This window comes from Botrytis fragariae (genome assembly GCF_013461495.1).
Source record: "Botrytis fragariae strain BVB16 chromosome Unknown tig00000795, whole genome shotgun sequence".
In the NCBI taxonomy this organism is placed as follows: Eukaryota; Fungi; Ascomycota; class Leotiomycetes; order Helotiales; family Sclerotiniaceae; genus Botrytis; species Botrytis fragariae.
The window spans coordinates 1,877,531-1,891,359 of NW_023501011.1; the positions used below are offsets into that span (position 1 = coordinate 1,877,531).

At 42.7% G+C, this 13,829-nt stretch overlaps 2 protein-coding genes across 2 annotated transcripts; one reads left to right on the top strand and one right to left on the bottom strand.

The window, feature by feature from the left end:
• Positions 1-1,929: 1,929 nt before the first annotated feature.
• Bfra_007517 (putative chromatin assembly factor 1 subunit b protein) lies at positions 1,930-4,362 on the bottom strand (the record flags this gene model as incomplete). The annotated part of the gene is made up of 5 exons (XM_037337889.1): positions 1,930-2,545; positions 2,594-3,731; positions 3,784-4,023; positions 4,085-4,187; positions 4,243-4,362. 5 exons carry the CDS (start codon positions 4,360-4,362, stop codon positions 1,930-1,932), a joined length of 2,217 nt encoding a protein of 738 aa, XP_037187269.1.
• A 3,821-nt stretch (positions 4,363-8,183) lies between these two features.
• Positions 8,184-13,337, top strand: Bfra_007518 (putative abc transporter protein; the record flags this gene model as incomplete). Its single annotated transcript, XM_037337890.1, has 5 exons — positions 8,184-8,498; positions 8,564-11,141; positions 11,198-11,633; positions 11,687-12,137; positions 12,441-13,337. The coding sequence occupies 5 exons, from the start codon at positions 8,184-8,186 to the stop codon at positions 13,335-13,337; spliced, it is 4,677 nt and encodes a 1,558-aa protein (XP_037187270.1).
• Between the last annotated feature and the right edge of the window lie 492 nt (positions 13,338-13,829).

Genomic DNA, 13,829 nt, shown 5'->3' on the forward strand with positions numbered 1-13,829 from the left:
TGAGGACTCGCAAAACGTAGGTAGGTAGGTAGGTGGCAGGTATGCACGAGAGGTAAACAGACACCAATCAAGCAAGTTCCAAAGTAAAATCTAGCAAGCAACAAACCAGTAAGTAATCAGACCCTCAATCTCAGCACCCAAGTGAGTCGGAGTCGTGAAGGCCAAAGAAAACAAAAATTACAAAATCGACTCTCTTTCGTCTTGGGTGCACAACCAACAAAAGAGAAGATGAGTATGATGAGTATGATGAAGATGATGAAGAAGATGAAGAAGAAAAAGAAGAAAAAGAAGAAGAGAGAAAAAGAAGAAGAGAGAAAAATCCATTCCCAAAATTCCCAAACTCAACTTCTACATCGACTCCCAAAAAGGCAGGCAGGCAAGACTCAGTTCCTTCTTCCTTCCTCCCCCTCCCTAACAACCTATCAAATACTCTTCCCTCACCTAAAACACAATTCGCATTCTCCAGAGTCTAAACATACTGAGTAAATATACCACTCACTCAGCAAATCTTCCAGAAAGAAAGAAAGAAAGAAAGAGGTAGGTAGATACCTATATCAACTTACTACCTCATCACCTCATTACACTACCTTCCTACCAACCCAAGAACCATCCAAATTCTCATTAAAACTTTCATCCAACCTCTCAACCTCTCATCCAGACCAAGCATTTCCCAACTTCCCAACTTCATAAGAAATACCTAATAATCCCACCAAGCCCCCCTATCTATCCGTTCATCCATCTATTCATTTACCCATCTATCCACCTATCCACCTACCATACTCATCTCACCTCATCTCACTCTATATATACATAAATATTCCAATCAAGTATCTCTCCCCCCCTTAGAAAAACGCAGCACGGCAAACCTCTACCACACTTTTCCCCCGCCCTTTATAATTGCAAAAAGCAGCAGCAGAGAAAAGCAGAAGTATAGGAAAGCATCTCCCTCCTTCCTACCCTACCCTCTTCCTTCTCCAACTCCAATTCCCCTCTCTATCTTTCTTCTTTGCCTTCTTCAAATATATATCCCCACAACTTCCAACTCCCGACTTCCAATTCCCTGAGGGCCTAGTAAATAAAATTATACACACACACACACACACACACACACACACACACACACACACACACACACACACATATATATATATATATAAATATCTTTAATATAATCCATTGATTTATATATTCATTTATTAATATACACATACATACACCCACCCCCCCCTCTCCCTCCCCCTAAATTCAATTCTTATCATACCAAACCCTTCATCTCCCCATCCACCTCCCCTTCTCCCCATCTCCCTTCCTCAAATTCCCTATTTCTTCCATTTCTTTCAATACACTCAATACACTCAACACACTCTACCCATCTCCCTGCCCCATTTCTCCTCTTCCACCATACATCCCCAATCCTACTTCCTCTACTCTTCCACTCTACCCCCTTTCCAATCAACAAATATATCTCTCACCCCCTCCTCTTTCCTTTTTTTCTTTTTCCTTTTTCTTTTTCCCCATTTCCATCACCACCACAAAAAAAAAAACATTAAACTCACTCTCACTCCTTACCCCCTTTCCTCTCTTATTCCATCAACACCACCAATCATTCACATCTTCTCATAAATCAAAAGAGCCCCCAAATAGATTCCAGCCAAAGAATGACAAAAATAGTACATAAAGTCGGAATAGAAATAGAAATCATTGTATTCATTCATGCCCACTAAAAACTCCATCCTAATTCATCCCATGTAAAAGGTACCAGGGCATCATATATTTCCTTTCCTTTCCTTCCAATGTAACTCCTTAGGTCATTAAACACCTAACCACACACACCTAAGCCTTTGAACACCGAAGAAAATCAAATTCCACAAGACCTAATCGAGTCTTAAATCAACAGAAAAAATAAAATTTCTCTGAACATCCAGACCATTATTTGCCGGTCGCAGAATTCGTTGACAAAACTTGAGTAGGAGCAATTCTTCTCTTTTTCTTTTCAGGTCCAGCTCCTGTATCTTCCTTCTCACTCTCACTTACATCTCCCGGACGTTTAACACCCACCACCGAACCTGTAGTACTTCTGGGAGTTTGTGGTGGTGTTGTCATGGGAACCCCTGAAGTGGTATTTGCTGCTGCAATACCTGGAACACTACTTGATAATGGAGTTGGATTACTGATAATTGTCCCCATGGCTGATGTTACATGAGATGATTGTGTTGCAACTGAAGATGTAGAATTTGACCGAGTGGGTGAAGAAGGTCTGAAAGTGGTGATAGGAGCTGGTGGAGGCGATGGCGCAACCATAGGATTTGAAGATGTTCGATGATGATTATTGGAAATTGGAAATGGTGATGGAGGTGCAATCCCAGCTGTTGGTGTTGCCATGGGAGTATTTTGGGTTGACGAGACTGCTGAACCACCAATGAATGAACGTTTTGCAGTGGGTATTTCTTCATCATAAATTTGTCCAAGTTCACCAGGAGCAAAAGTTAATGTTGAACAGAAACCATCCGAAGATGTCATCAATAATGTAGTTCCATCAATTGACCTAAAATAATCAGTATGGATCAAAATCTATAGGTTAGAATAAGCTTACCATGATAAATCTGTAAAAGTTGCACAATGTAAATTGCTCACAATGCAAAGCGGGGTTTGTTGTTGTGTGTCATACAATAAAACTGAATCCTCTGTGGCAACAGCATAAACCATCCGATAAGGTAAAGAAAATGCCATTGTTGGACCTTGAGATGTTACGTTCGTTTCAACCTCCAAAGATTTTGGTTTAGATGAAGAACTAGGTCTCGAGGAATCACTACTTTGTGATACAAGTGGAGGTGGCTCCATTGAAGCATTCGATGGCGATTTGGGAACCATTGCTGGCTCTGGCAATGCTGCCATTGTGTCATCAGCAGATGATGTATCGATTGTGATATATTTTGTAATTGGCGGAGGAGCTTTTCTTGTTGTATAGTAAACCGGAGAGCATTTGACAGCCACAGAAGGTTTCTTGTGTCCCGGTAAATGTGCAACAGGAGGCTTGTTGATTCCGCCTCTTGTATAGATGTAGACTGTATTAATCACTTCATACATCATCTTTGCACCCTCTTCTGATCCCTTATGTTGGGTTTGGTATTGTCCGGCTGGCGTAAACAGAAGACTACCATCAGGTGTGAATGCGAGTCTTCGGAAAAATGACTTGAGGGTTTCATTGGCGTAGATATGGGCATTTTTGACTCCAAGTCCAATCATCGAATATGGTTTTGGTGATGCCTCCATAGGCATAACAGCGGGTAATGGCATTGAAGGGGCAGGAGAGGCTGATCTTCGCATAGACATTGCTGGAGAAGAAGCACCAAATGAAGATCTTCTACTGTGGCTAATAACACTAGGAGGATTCATTGGTAAAGCCATCGAAGTTGGTGTACCTGGACATGATGGTCCTGGTGAACCTATTGTATTTGGGGTTTCTGGTGGAAATTGTGAACGGAATCCAAGCTCGGGTGGTGCTGGACTGTTAGAGGAAATTCGTCTACCAGGTAAATCCATCTTCAAATTATGTCCAATCCTTTTTGGTTCTTCCCTATTGTCGAGACTGAATTGTCCGTCTTTCGTTCTCAAGGTATAGATGTGTACGGATCGATCGGATGATTGTGTCGCGATATATTCATTCAATGGATCCCAAGCAACACCTTGAACGTAATGTTGATGTTCAGCGATTTGTCTAATTAGTTGACCTGGATAAAATTGATTAGTTTCCATGGAATGACAAAAGTATGGATCGCATACCAGTTTGAGCATTGTATATCCTCGCAACATTATCCATACTGCCAATTATGAAGTACACGGAATCTGGGGACCAAGCCAAATCGTATATCTCAGCACCCGACGATCTACACATATGTTTGGTTCGCCAGGTTTCCTTTTCTTCAAATCCATCTCCTCCGAATGCAGGCGTAATATTTGAAGCTTCGCTAGGGACCCAAAGGAGCACATTTCCGTCGTCTCCAGCAGATGCTAGTAATTCCCCTACAAGATTGATTAGCCTCATTTCATTCCACCTGGATGTGTGTACACTATGCCTTCATACCTTTCGGAGCCCATCTTACTACATTAACTGCTTGTGTATGCTTTTGTAGAGTAGCTAGATAGTCAATCTTGCGGTCTTCTCCTTCGGATTCTATCTTCCATAACTGTATTCCAATCAGTATTTCTCTCACATTTCCAACCCGGATCGATTGAGCATACCCTAACATTTCCATCTCCTCCGGCAGTCGCCAATCTTCCTTTCCCAGCCTTTTCCCAATCGCAACTATATATGGGAGAATTCTGGTCATGCCAGTTGATGATCAAAGGTGTAGCTTTCATTGTGCCGGCGTTTCTCGAGGTCGATAATCAAGGTTTTGGAGTGAGTGTTTGTGCGAGGGATGACCGGTGTTCTTTCGTCGTTCAATTCGCGATCCTTTTGTTTGCAGAGTATGGGGAAAAGGTGAAATTAGATGGATAAAGAAGAATGATCTGATTGAAGTGTTTGAAAGGTCTTGGAAAGGGTGTAAAGTAGGATTGCTGGTGCTGGCACTGGCACTGGTACTGGTACTGGTACTGGGGTTGTGGTTTTGAATTTCAGCACGATAGAAACTTTAATCATCCTCTGGAGTTGCAGATAAGAAAGGTACCCAAAGATTGCCTACGTCTTCAAAGAGGATGGAGGATATTGAAGTTGAAAGGGTCTTGTGTTTGCGAATGAAATCAACATCAAATCCAGTGAATTCAGTACAAAGACCAAGACAGAGAATGATCAATTGGAAGTTGGAGGAGGAGGAGAATAATAATAGTAGTAGTGGTAGTAGTAGTAGTAGCAGCAGTGGTAGGGTAGATGTCTCATAAGGTTGTACAGTACCTAGCAATACTCACAGTCTCACAGCCAAGATAGCAAAGTTATGGTATTGGACTGGGCTGGGCTGGACTGGGCAACCTTATTTTCTTTCACGTTTTTGCGCGTCCAATGAATTTTACGCGTTCATTGGATTTTGAAATGTCGATTTAATACTTGGTGATTACTCTCTATGTGTGTAACGGAGTATGAATTTATGAGAGAGGATGGAAATAAATCAAAAAGACATGAATTCACACGTATTTATTTAAAAATCACATTTTCGTTGGATTTATATCAATAATTACTCTCTTTGTGTATGTATTTATGAGAGAGGATAGAGGAAGTATCAGGTAGGTAAGAGAGGGAAGAGAGGGAAGAGAGGAAAGAAGGAATGAAATAGAGACATGAATTTACAAGTATTTGTCTCAAATTTACATTTTCATTGAATTTATATCAATAATTACCGACTCAGAGATCTATCTAGCTAGGTGGTGGTACTTTGTATAAGTTAGGTATATATATTAAAACATCCTCCTTGAATTTTGACCATCTTCTCCTCCCTCCCCAATTCTTCTTCTTCTCCATCAATTGATACGATATGAAATGAAGCATTCGTTGTTTAGAGCTCGTCCAGACCTGAGAGGTTCTCCAAGACCTTACCTTACCTTACGCCAACCCAAACAAAGCCCTTCCCTCTCCACATCGTCGATATTGATTGGTTACATGATCAACGGCCGCCAAACGAGAGTCGGTCGTGAGCCAGTGAGCCAGTGAGCCAGTAAGCCAGTGAGGGAAGAAAGTCACATCTGATAATAAATCTACAAGTTAGGCATCATACATTCCTTCCCCGCCGTCTATTCAAGGGGTTCTCTGGATTGACATTCAATACGTGATCACCTTATTAGGAACCTAGGACAGACAGATTGTGCCTCTCTTTGTACCTGCCTGTACCTGATCCAGGTCATGCGGAAACGTCAACAAATGAACCTTACATGTTCCAACTTGCAGTACAACAACTGCAGTCAAACTAATGTACTCGAGTGGAGGTTGATGGATAACTCGAGCGAGTCGGTACGATCAATCGGTTCCGGTTTTGACACCCGCCCTGGATCCGGTGATGAATTAAGCATTTTTCCCGATGCATCTTCAAAACCTTCTTTTTCACATTCCCATGAATGGATGGGTGATTGGTACCATGTATATCTAACGTGTATCGTGGGGAATCTTTCATTTGTCGGTCTGGTCTGGTCTGGTCTGGGGATTCGTGTTGTTTCGTCGGGGTTTAACGATCATCGGTGTAGGAGGTGTGGAGGTCTCATGTCTCGTGCAGGCAGCGCATTGGAGTTTTTGAAGAGTAAGCGATGAGAGAGAGAGAGAGAGAGAGAGAGAGCGCGAGAGAGAGAGATAAACAGAGACAGAGACAGAAGCCGTGGGTTACACAATAGTAAGAAGGTCTAGTGTTCTCCGTACATCCCTTGTATATCTACGTCGACGCAAAAACGATGATGCACCCAGAGGAAAACGATAGCAAGGTAAGAATTAGGTAAAATCTATCTACTACATCATTCTCCTCGATCATCATTGGAGAATTGAATGCTGACCAACCTTTTCTATTTCATCAGTCCTTTCGTGCTGACAACCCCAATCCTAAACCTAGGACCATGCATTGAAAGTCTGGAAAATCTGTACACGGCCTGATCATTCACACCGCTCTCGGTCAGCTTGAAAAGGAAGGACGACCAGCCGTTTCGAATGTGGATTGTGGTTCCTCGTATTATTACTATAGCTCATGGCTAGCTTGCCAGATTCTGTGTACTCTTCAAACAGAGTCAACCTTGGTGATGGATAAGAGATCAGGGTTGTTATTGACACTTTTTTCTTTATTTGGAGAGTTGGAGACATTCAACAACCGTACCATGCAGAACAGCCAGCCTCACTCAACATCCTTTTGTTTCACGGCATGCCATGGCGTATGATGTGACACCCATACACAGTGATCAAGCGAGGCATCCCGAAAACCACCATGTGGCCAAAATATATATATATATATGCACGAAATTTAGCCCTCAAGATGGAAGGTTGTGAGTCGTTGACCCAACGATCCGGATGCATGGTGGGGGGGCGATTGATAACCCTTGATTCTGATATGACCGACCGCCCGACCGCCCGACCGACATTGATTAGTCCATACGATAGATAGATGAGCATGATTCGTCACCACTTTTGGGATTGGGAAGATCTTACCGCGGGAATCTGGCTCATGGGAGGGAGGAGATACAGATGAATATGAGGAAAGGATAAACATATCCAACTTCAAGATATTGACGAAAGTCAGGTCAAGAAGGGGAGGATGTGGAGAATGTGGAGAATTTATATAGAATCTATTCCGCTGTCCTCGCACTTTGTAGTCTACTCGGCAAGTATCATTGAATGTCTATACCTCATATACTGCTCGACGTTGTCTCTCACCTCCCCCTTCACTCAATTCCAAAACAGTCATCGGCGTCGATATCAACCGCGCGCATATAGAATCTAACCTCTCATCAATTCAATTGCTAGGTCATCGACTTCAACGCTTCTTTGACAATCCTTGTTATCACAATCATTATCGCCCCAATGCATTTGACTCCTTCTTCTTATCCACCCACTCACGTAACCTTACGTTCAAATCCACCCCAACCCCACCTACCAACATTGATCCCTCGATAGAAGAGAGAAAAAAATGTTTGATAAAGCTCGACCTTGTAGTCTCTTGGGTATCTATCTATCTTGAGTCGAGCTCTCTAGCTATTCACCAATTAATCAATCAATCAATTCAATCCGTCCATCTCTCGTTTTACACATCCCTCACCTTGCCCACTCCATCTTTACTCATTAATAATCATTCAGTCCCTTCAATTCACTAGTATACCTACCATCCATCGCACATCATCGTATATCCTTTCCCTTTTCTCTCTCTCTGTCTTCATTGGTCCTACACGTCTTACACTTCCTACACTACTACCAATTCATCTTGCCGAATGAGTCAACAATACTACCTCCCTAGTCACCTCTCGAGTTTTTGCTGAGGCTGCTTTGCTGCTGCTGCTGCTGCTGCTTTTCACTTGCAATTGGACCTTGTTCAATATATATCTTCATTCACACTCAAAGAAGAGGAAAAGTGTGAATCTTTGGGGGGAAATTCTTTTCACGTTTGATATTCACATTTGTCCTTTTGCTTCCCCTCGTCCATTACCTTCAAGTAGAAATATCTTCCAAAAAAGAATGACCTTCAACTTGACATCTCTCTTCTCCTTGAACTAGACAATTCAAGATGCTCGATTACAATTCGGGTTCCCTTGCTGCTGCAACTTGCGCTCTTCTTTTGGTCATTACTCTGACGTTTCCATCCGTCTTTTCTATACTTTCTCATTTTCAAGAAAAGGGAAAGCAAATCCCCAATGCATATACAGATAAAGATGGCGTTGCCACTGAAGAAACAATCGCTGCCTTTTCAACAAAAATTCCAAAGACGTTACTCATTATATCTACACTGCTCGGATTTGCAACTTCTATAATTCTGGCCATTTTGGATCTCTTTCAATATGATGGATTGAAGCTTGAAGATTGGCTCAATGTTGCGTTATGGGCAAGTCGCATCTTCCACGCCCTTGTGCAATAGATACATGTATCATTTTACTAACTTGCTCATAGGCATTCATTCTGATCCAAGCAGTCAGCACTATATTAATCAGAAGCCCTACCAAAGCATATACCAATGGTGCTCGTACAGGTGTCTCCGCTGTCTGCCTCTTTTCCATTTGTCTCTACCAAGATGGTCTTATCGTGGAGGATCAGTCCGCCCAGGTTAACTTTCGTTCAAGTGCGACTTTCTGGCTCCGCATCTCTCAATTGATACTCGCACTATGTGCCGCCATCTCCGCCATTTCATTTCCACGTCGTCCACATGTGACTAGAGACAAGCAACCCGTCGATGCCATGTATTCCGTTTCTGCTCTTGATAGATATACTTTCTCCTGGGTTGGAGATCTATTGGCTTTGGCCTATAGTAGAAAGCGTCTAGAATTGCAAGATCTACCTAAAATGGACCATCATACCAGGTCGCAGGATCTCAGTGAAGCATGGGAGGAGAGGAAGCATACTCGGGCACTGTGGATCGAAATTTTCTTGGCACATAAATCACCTTTCATCATTCAATGGATCCTTACAGTCTTCCAGGCCTTTGGAAATTTCGCACCTCAATTTGTGACCTTTCAGATTTTGAAAATGTTAGAACGCCGTCAACCTGGAGATGAAGTTTCTTTTGGAGCTTGGATTTGGGTAGCTACATTATTCTTGGTTACTCTTGCCGCAGCTTGGATTGAATCCTGGATGTTCTGGATTTCTTGGGCTGAACTTGCCATTCCAATCAGGTCCCAGTTATCGGCTCAAATCTTCCAAAAAGCCATGAGACGTAAGGATGTGAAAGGTGCAGCTAGATCTGAAAAGAAGTCTACTGTAACATCTGAAGAAACTCAAGAGTCGATTGCACAAGACAAAGCAGAGGGAGAGGAAGAAGAGGACAGTGATCCAAAGGGAAAACAATCTACAGTCAATTTGATCGGTGTGGATGCCAAGAGAGTTTCAGACTTTTGTTCATTCAACAACTACTTCCCTGGTTCGGTCTTCAAACTTATTGTCTCCTTTTCTTTCTTGATCAGTATCATTGGATGGAAGAGTTTACTGGCGGGAATATTGGCTATGTCTTTGACCGTCCCTATTAACATTTACTTTAGTAAACGTTACTCAGCAGCTCAAGACAGACTAATGAAGGTCCGAGATGTCAAAATGGCAGTTGTAACTGAAGCACTTCAAGGTATCCGTCAAATCAAGTTCTCCGCATTAGAATCGAATTGGGGCAACAAAATTGGACTAGTCCGAAAGAAGGAGTTGGACGAGCAATGGAGTGTTTATCTCAATGATACGATGCTACTCTTTTGCTGGATCACAAGCCCTATCGCTCTTGCTGCAGTAGCATTGGCAGTGTATGCTTACCTCAATGGAGTTCTTCTACCTTCGGTCGCATTCACTGCCATAGGTGTCTTCGTCAATCTGGAGGTTACCCTTAGCGTCATTCCAGAACTTACCACGGACTTGATTGATTGCTACATTTCTATCAATCGCATCCAAAGATATCTGAATGGGGCTGAAATCTCCGAAGGTACCAATGATGCGCCCAACGTTTCATTTGAGAAAGCTTCAATTGCATGGCCATGTGCTGAGGGTGAAGATGAGATGGACGCAGACGAACGATATGTTTTAAGAAATGTAGATGTCTCCTTCCCCGAAGGAGAATTGAGTGTCATCAGCGGTAAAACTGGTACCGGAAAGAGTTTGATGTTAGCGTCGATTCTTGGAGAAGTTGATATACTTGCTGGTAAGGTCAATGTTCCTCGAGGACCAAAAGCCAAAGATCGCCATGATCACATTGCCAACAAAGATAATTGGATCATTCCATCGTCAATTGCTTTCGTTGCTCAGATTCCTTGGATCGAAAATGCTAGTATCAAAGACAACATTCTTTTCGGATTACCACTTGATGAAGATCGCTATCAAAAAGTTGTCGAATACTGTGCCCTCCGCAAAGATTTGGAAATGCTTGGAGATGGTGAAAATACCGAAATCGGCGCAAATGGTATCAACTTGAGTGGCGGACAGAGATGGAGAGTTACATTTGCTCGGGCCCTCTATTCTCGTGCAGGTATATTGGTTCTCGACGATATCTTCAGTGCGGTTGATGCTCATGTTGGTCGTTTCATCTACGAAAAAGGTCTTACTGGTGAACTTGGTATCGGTCGTACTCGTATTCTCGTCACTCATCATGTCGCTCTCTGCAAGGCCAAAGCCAAATATCTCGTTGAACTCGGTGATGGAACAGTTGAAAGTGCAGGTCTTCTTTCGGACTTGGAAGAAGCGGGTACACTTGAACGTATCATCAGCCACGAAGAAACACCGGAACAAATCGCTGAGGATCAAGCTCCCATTACGATATCGGAATCATCTACAGTCATCAATCCATCTGTGTCTTCTAACGATGAAAACACTGATGGAAATACGTTAGCGAAGGTTGTATCACGAAAGGATGATCCAAAGAAATTCGTTCAAGAAGAGACAAGAGAGCGTGGCAGTGTTAAAGTAAAGGTCTATGGACATTACCTTAATGCTTCTGGTGGATGGTCTTTCTGGATTCTTGTTTTGTTCGCTTTCATTGGTCAACAATTCTTGATCACTGGTAAGATATTGAATCTCATTGACTTTAACTTAGGACAGCAACTAACACTTATTCAGGTCGCTCTTGGTGGTTAAAACTTTGGACAGCGAGCTACCAAGAATCTAGCATTACTAACTCCATGTTTACGACTCAGGCCAATCACTTACCCTCATATGGAAATGCACAGAATTCATCTTTCCAAACAGAAACTATGAAGCATGACACTACATTCTACCTGAGTATATACGTTGCTCTTTCGGCAGTTTCTGCTGTCGTAGGAACTCTCCGATATTTCTACGTCTACACTGGATCCATCCGTGCATCTAAGATTCTTTTCGAACGACTTTGCTTTACGGTTTTAAGAACACCTTTAAGATGGATGGATACAGTACCACTTGGTAGAATCTTGAATCGATTCACTGCCGATTTCAATGTGGTTGATGGAAGATTGGCCAATGATTTTGCATTTGGGGCGAATAACTTTTTTGGATTGATTGGAATTATTTGCACAGGGCATGTCTATCAAATTCCCCTTCTTTCTTTTGCATCAAAGCTAACAATGGTAGTATAATCGTCTCTCCATGGGTTCTTCTTATGTCTGCAGTTCTTTTGGCAATATGCGTTTACGTGGCACTTCTCTATCTCCCTGGTGCTCGTGAAGTCAAACGTCTCGAATCAACCGCCAAATCTCCCATTTTTGAACAGTTCGGTTCCGCTCTTACAGGTGTAGGCACCATTCGCGCTTTTGACAAAACAGATATCTACATTAAAAGCATGTGGGCCAAAATTGATGATCATTCAACTACATTCTGGCATCTCTGGGTCTTCAATCGTTGGATGGGATGGAGAATGGCTTTTGTGGGTGGATTGTTCTCAACGATTGTGGCGATTGTCATTATTTTGCTTCCGGAAATTGATGCTGCGTTGGCTGGGTTTGCGTTGAGTTTTGCGCTGGCTTATGGACAAACGGTTATGTGGACTATTAGGCATTATACTAATCTGGAACTCAATATGAATGTAAGTCTTGACATTTTTCTTTATTTCGGGCTATGCGGGTGGAGGAAGGGCTAGACAAGGATTGTGGAAAGCTTCTCGAGTGAAGAGGGGATGGCTTTCAACAAAGAACAACAATGCCAACTGTCGAAGGTGATGGACGAGATAGTGAAACGCTTCAGGGGGCAAGCCCCCAAACCCCCTTTTGCTCGCTGCGCTCGATAATCTTTTATATGACCTTATTCGGCCTCCATGGCAATGGCCCCCGGAGGGCCAGCGGAGCGTCATCTTTATTCGTTGGCAATTACTGACCTTTCAATATTATAGGCGGCAGAACGTATTGTTGAATACTCAAACCTCAAAACCGAATCTCTAGAAGGATCAGATCCACCAGCAGCATGGCCAACTGAAGGTCGTCTCGAAGTTAATGATTTAGTTGTCTCATACGCAGACGATCTTCCACCCGTCCTCAAAGGTCTCACATTCCGAGTCGAGCGTAGTGAAAGAATCGGAGTAGTAGGACGTACTGGAGCCGGTAAATCTTCATTGACACTCGCACTTTTCAGATTCCTCGAAGCCCGTGAAGGAACAATTCATATTGACGGTCTCGATATTTCTAAAATTAATTTGCATTCGCTTCGTTCGAGATTAGCGATTATCCCACAAGATCCAGTCCTTTTCTCTGGAACAGTTAGATCTAACCTCGATGCTTTCGATGAACATACAGACTCGGAACTTCGAGATGCTCTAGAACGTGTACAGCTTATTCCACCAACTGGACAAAACACCCCCTCAACATCCGGAACATCGACTCCTTCGCTCCAGAAAAACAAGAATCTCTTCACATCCCTGCAATCACCAATAACCGAAGGAGGACTCAACCTCTCGCAAGGTCAGCGACAACTCCTATGTCTCGCGCGCGCCATCGTTTCACATCCAAAAATCATGGTATTAGATGAAGCAACGTCGGCAGTGGACATGGATACCGATGCATTGATCCAAAGATCTATCAGACAAGAATTTACCGATAGCACATTGATTGTTATTGCGCATCGACTCAGTACGATTGCGGATTTTGATAAGATCTTGGTATTGGGCGAGGGCAAAGTGGTGGAGTTTGGAAAGCCGAGGGATTTGATGGAGTTGGATGGGGGAGTGTTTAGGGGAATGGTAAAGGAGAGTGGGGAGAGGGAGAGGTTGGAAGAATTAATTTTGGGGGAGTAGAAAAGAGTAGCGTGCTGGATGTGAATTTATGAACGGGGAGATGGATTGGTAGAAGGGGATAATGAATAAATGATTCTTTAGCGTGGAAAATTGCATATGCATATTACAAAGCGTATTTTGATAGATAGAATTTCAGAATGATTTTTCTATTAACGAATGGCATAGTAAAGCCTCTTCCTTACTTGTTTGCATATATGCATTGCCTACTTACGTATATAGACTCTAGCGGATTTACAATTGGTGCTTTCTGCTTTTATCTTTCTGGATTGGGTGAATGTTGAATATTTGGATATGGAGATATGGAGATGTGGAAAAGAAAGAAGGGTTTTGCGATGGGCGATTAAATTGATGGGTTTATCGCTCTGTTTTTTTTTTGTCGTTTTGGGGGGTAGAGAGGAGAGGGGAAAGGGAGGGGGGAGAGGGGAGAGTGGAGAAGTGAGAAGTGAAAAGTGAGAAGTGAAACGAAATTAACATAGCTAGTTTCTGATTATG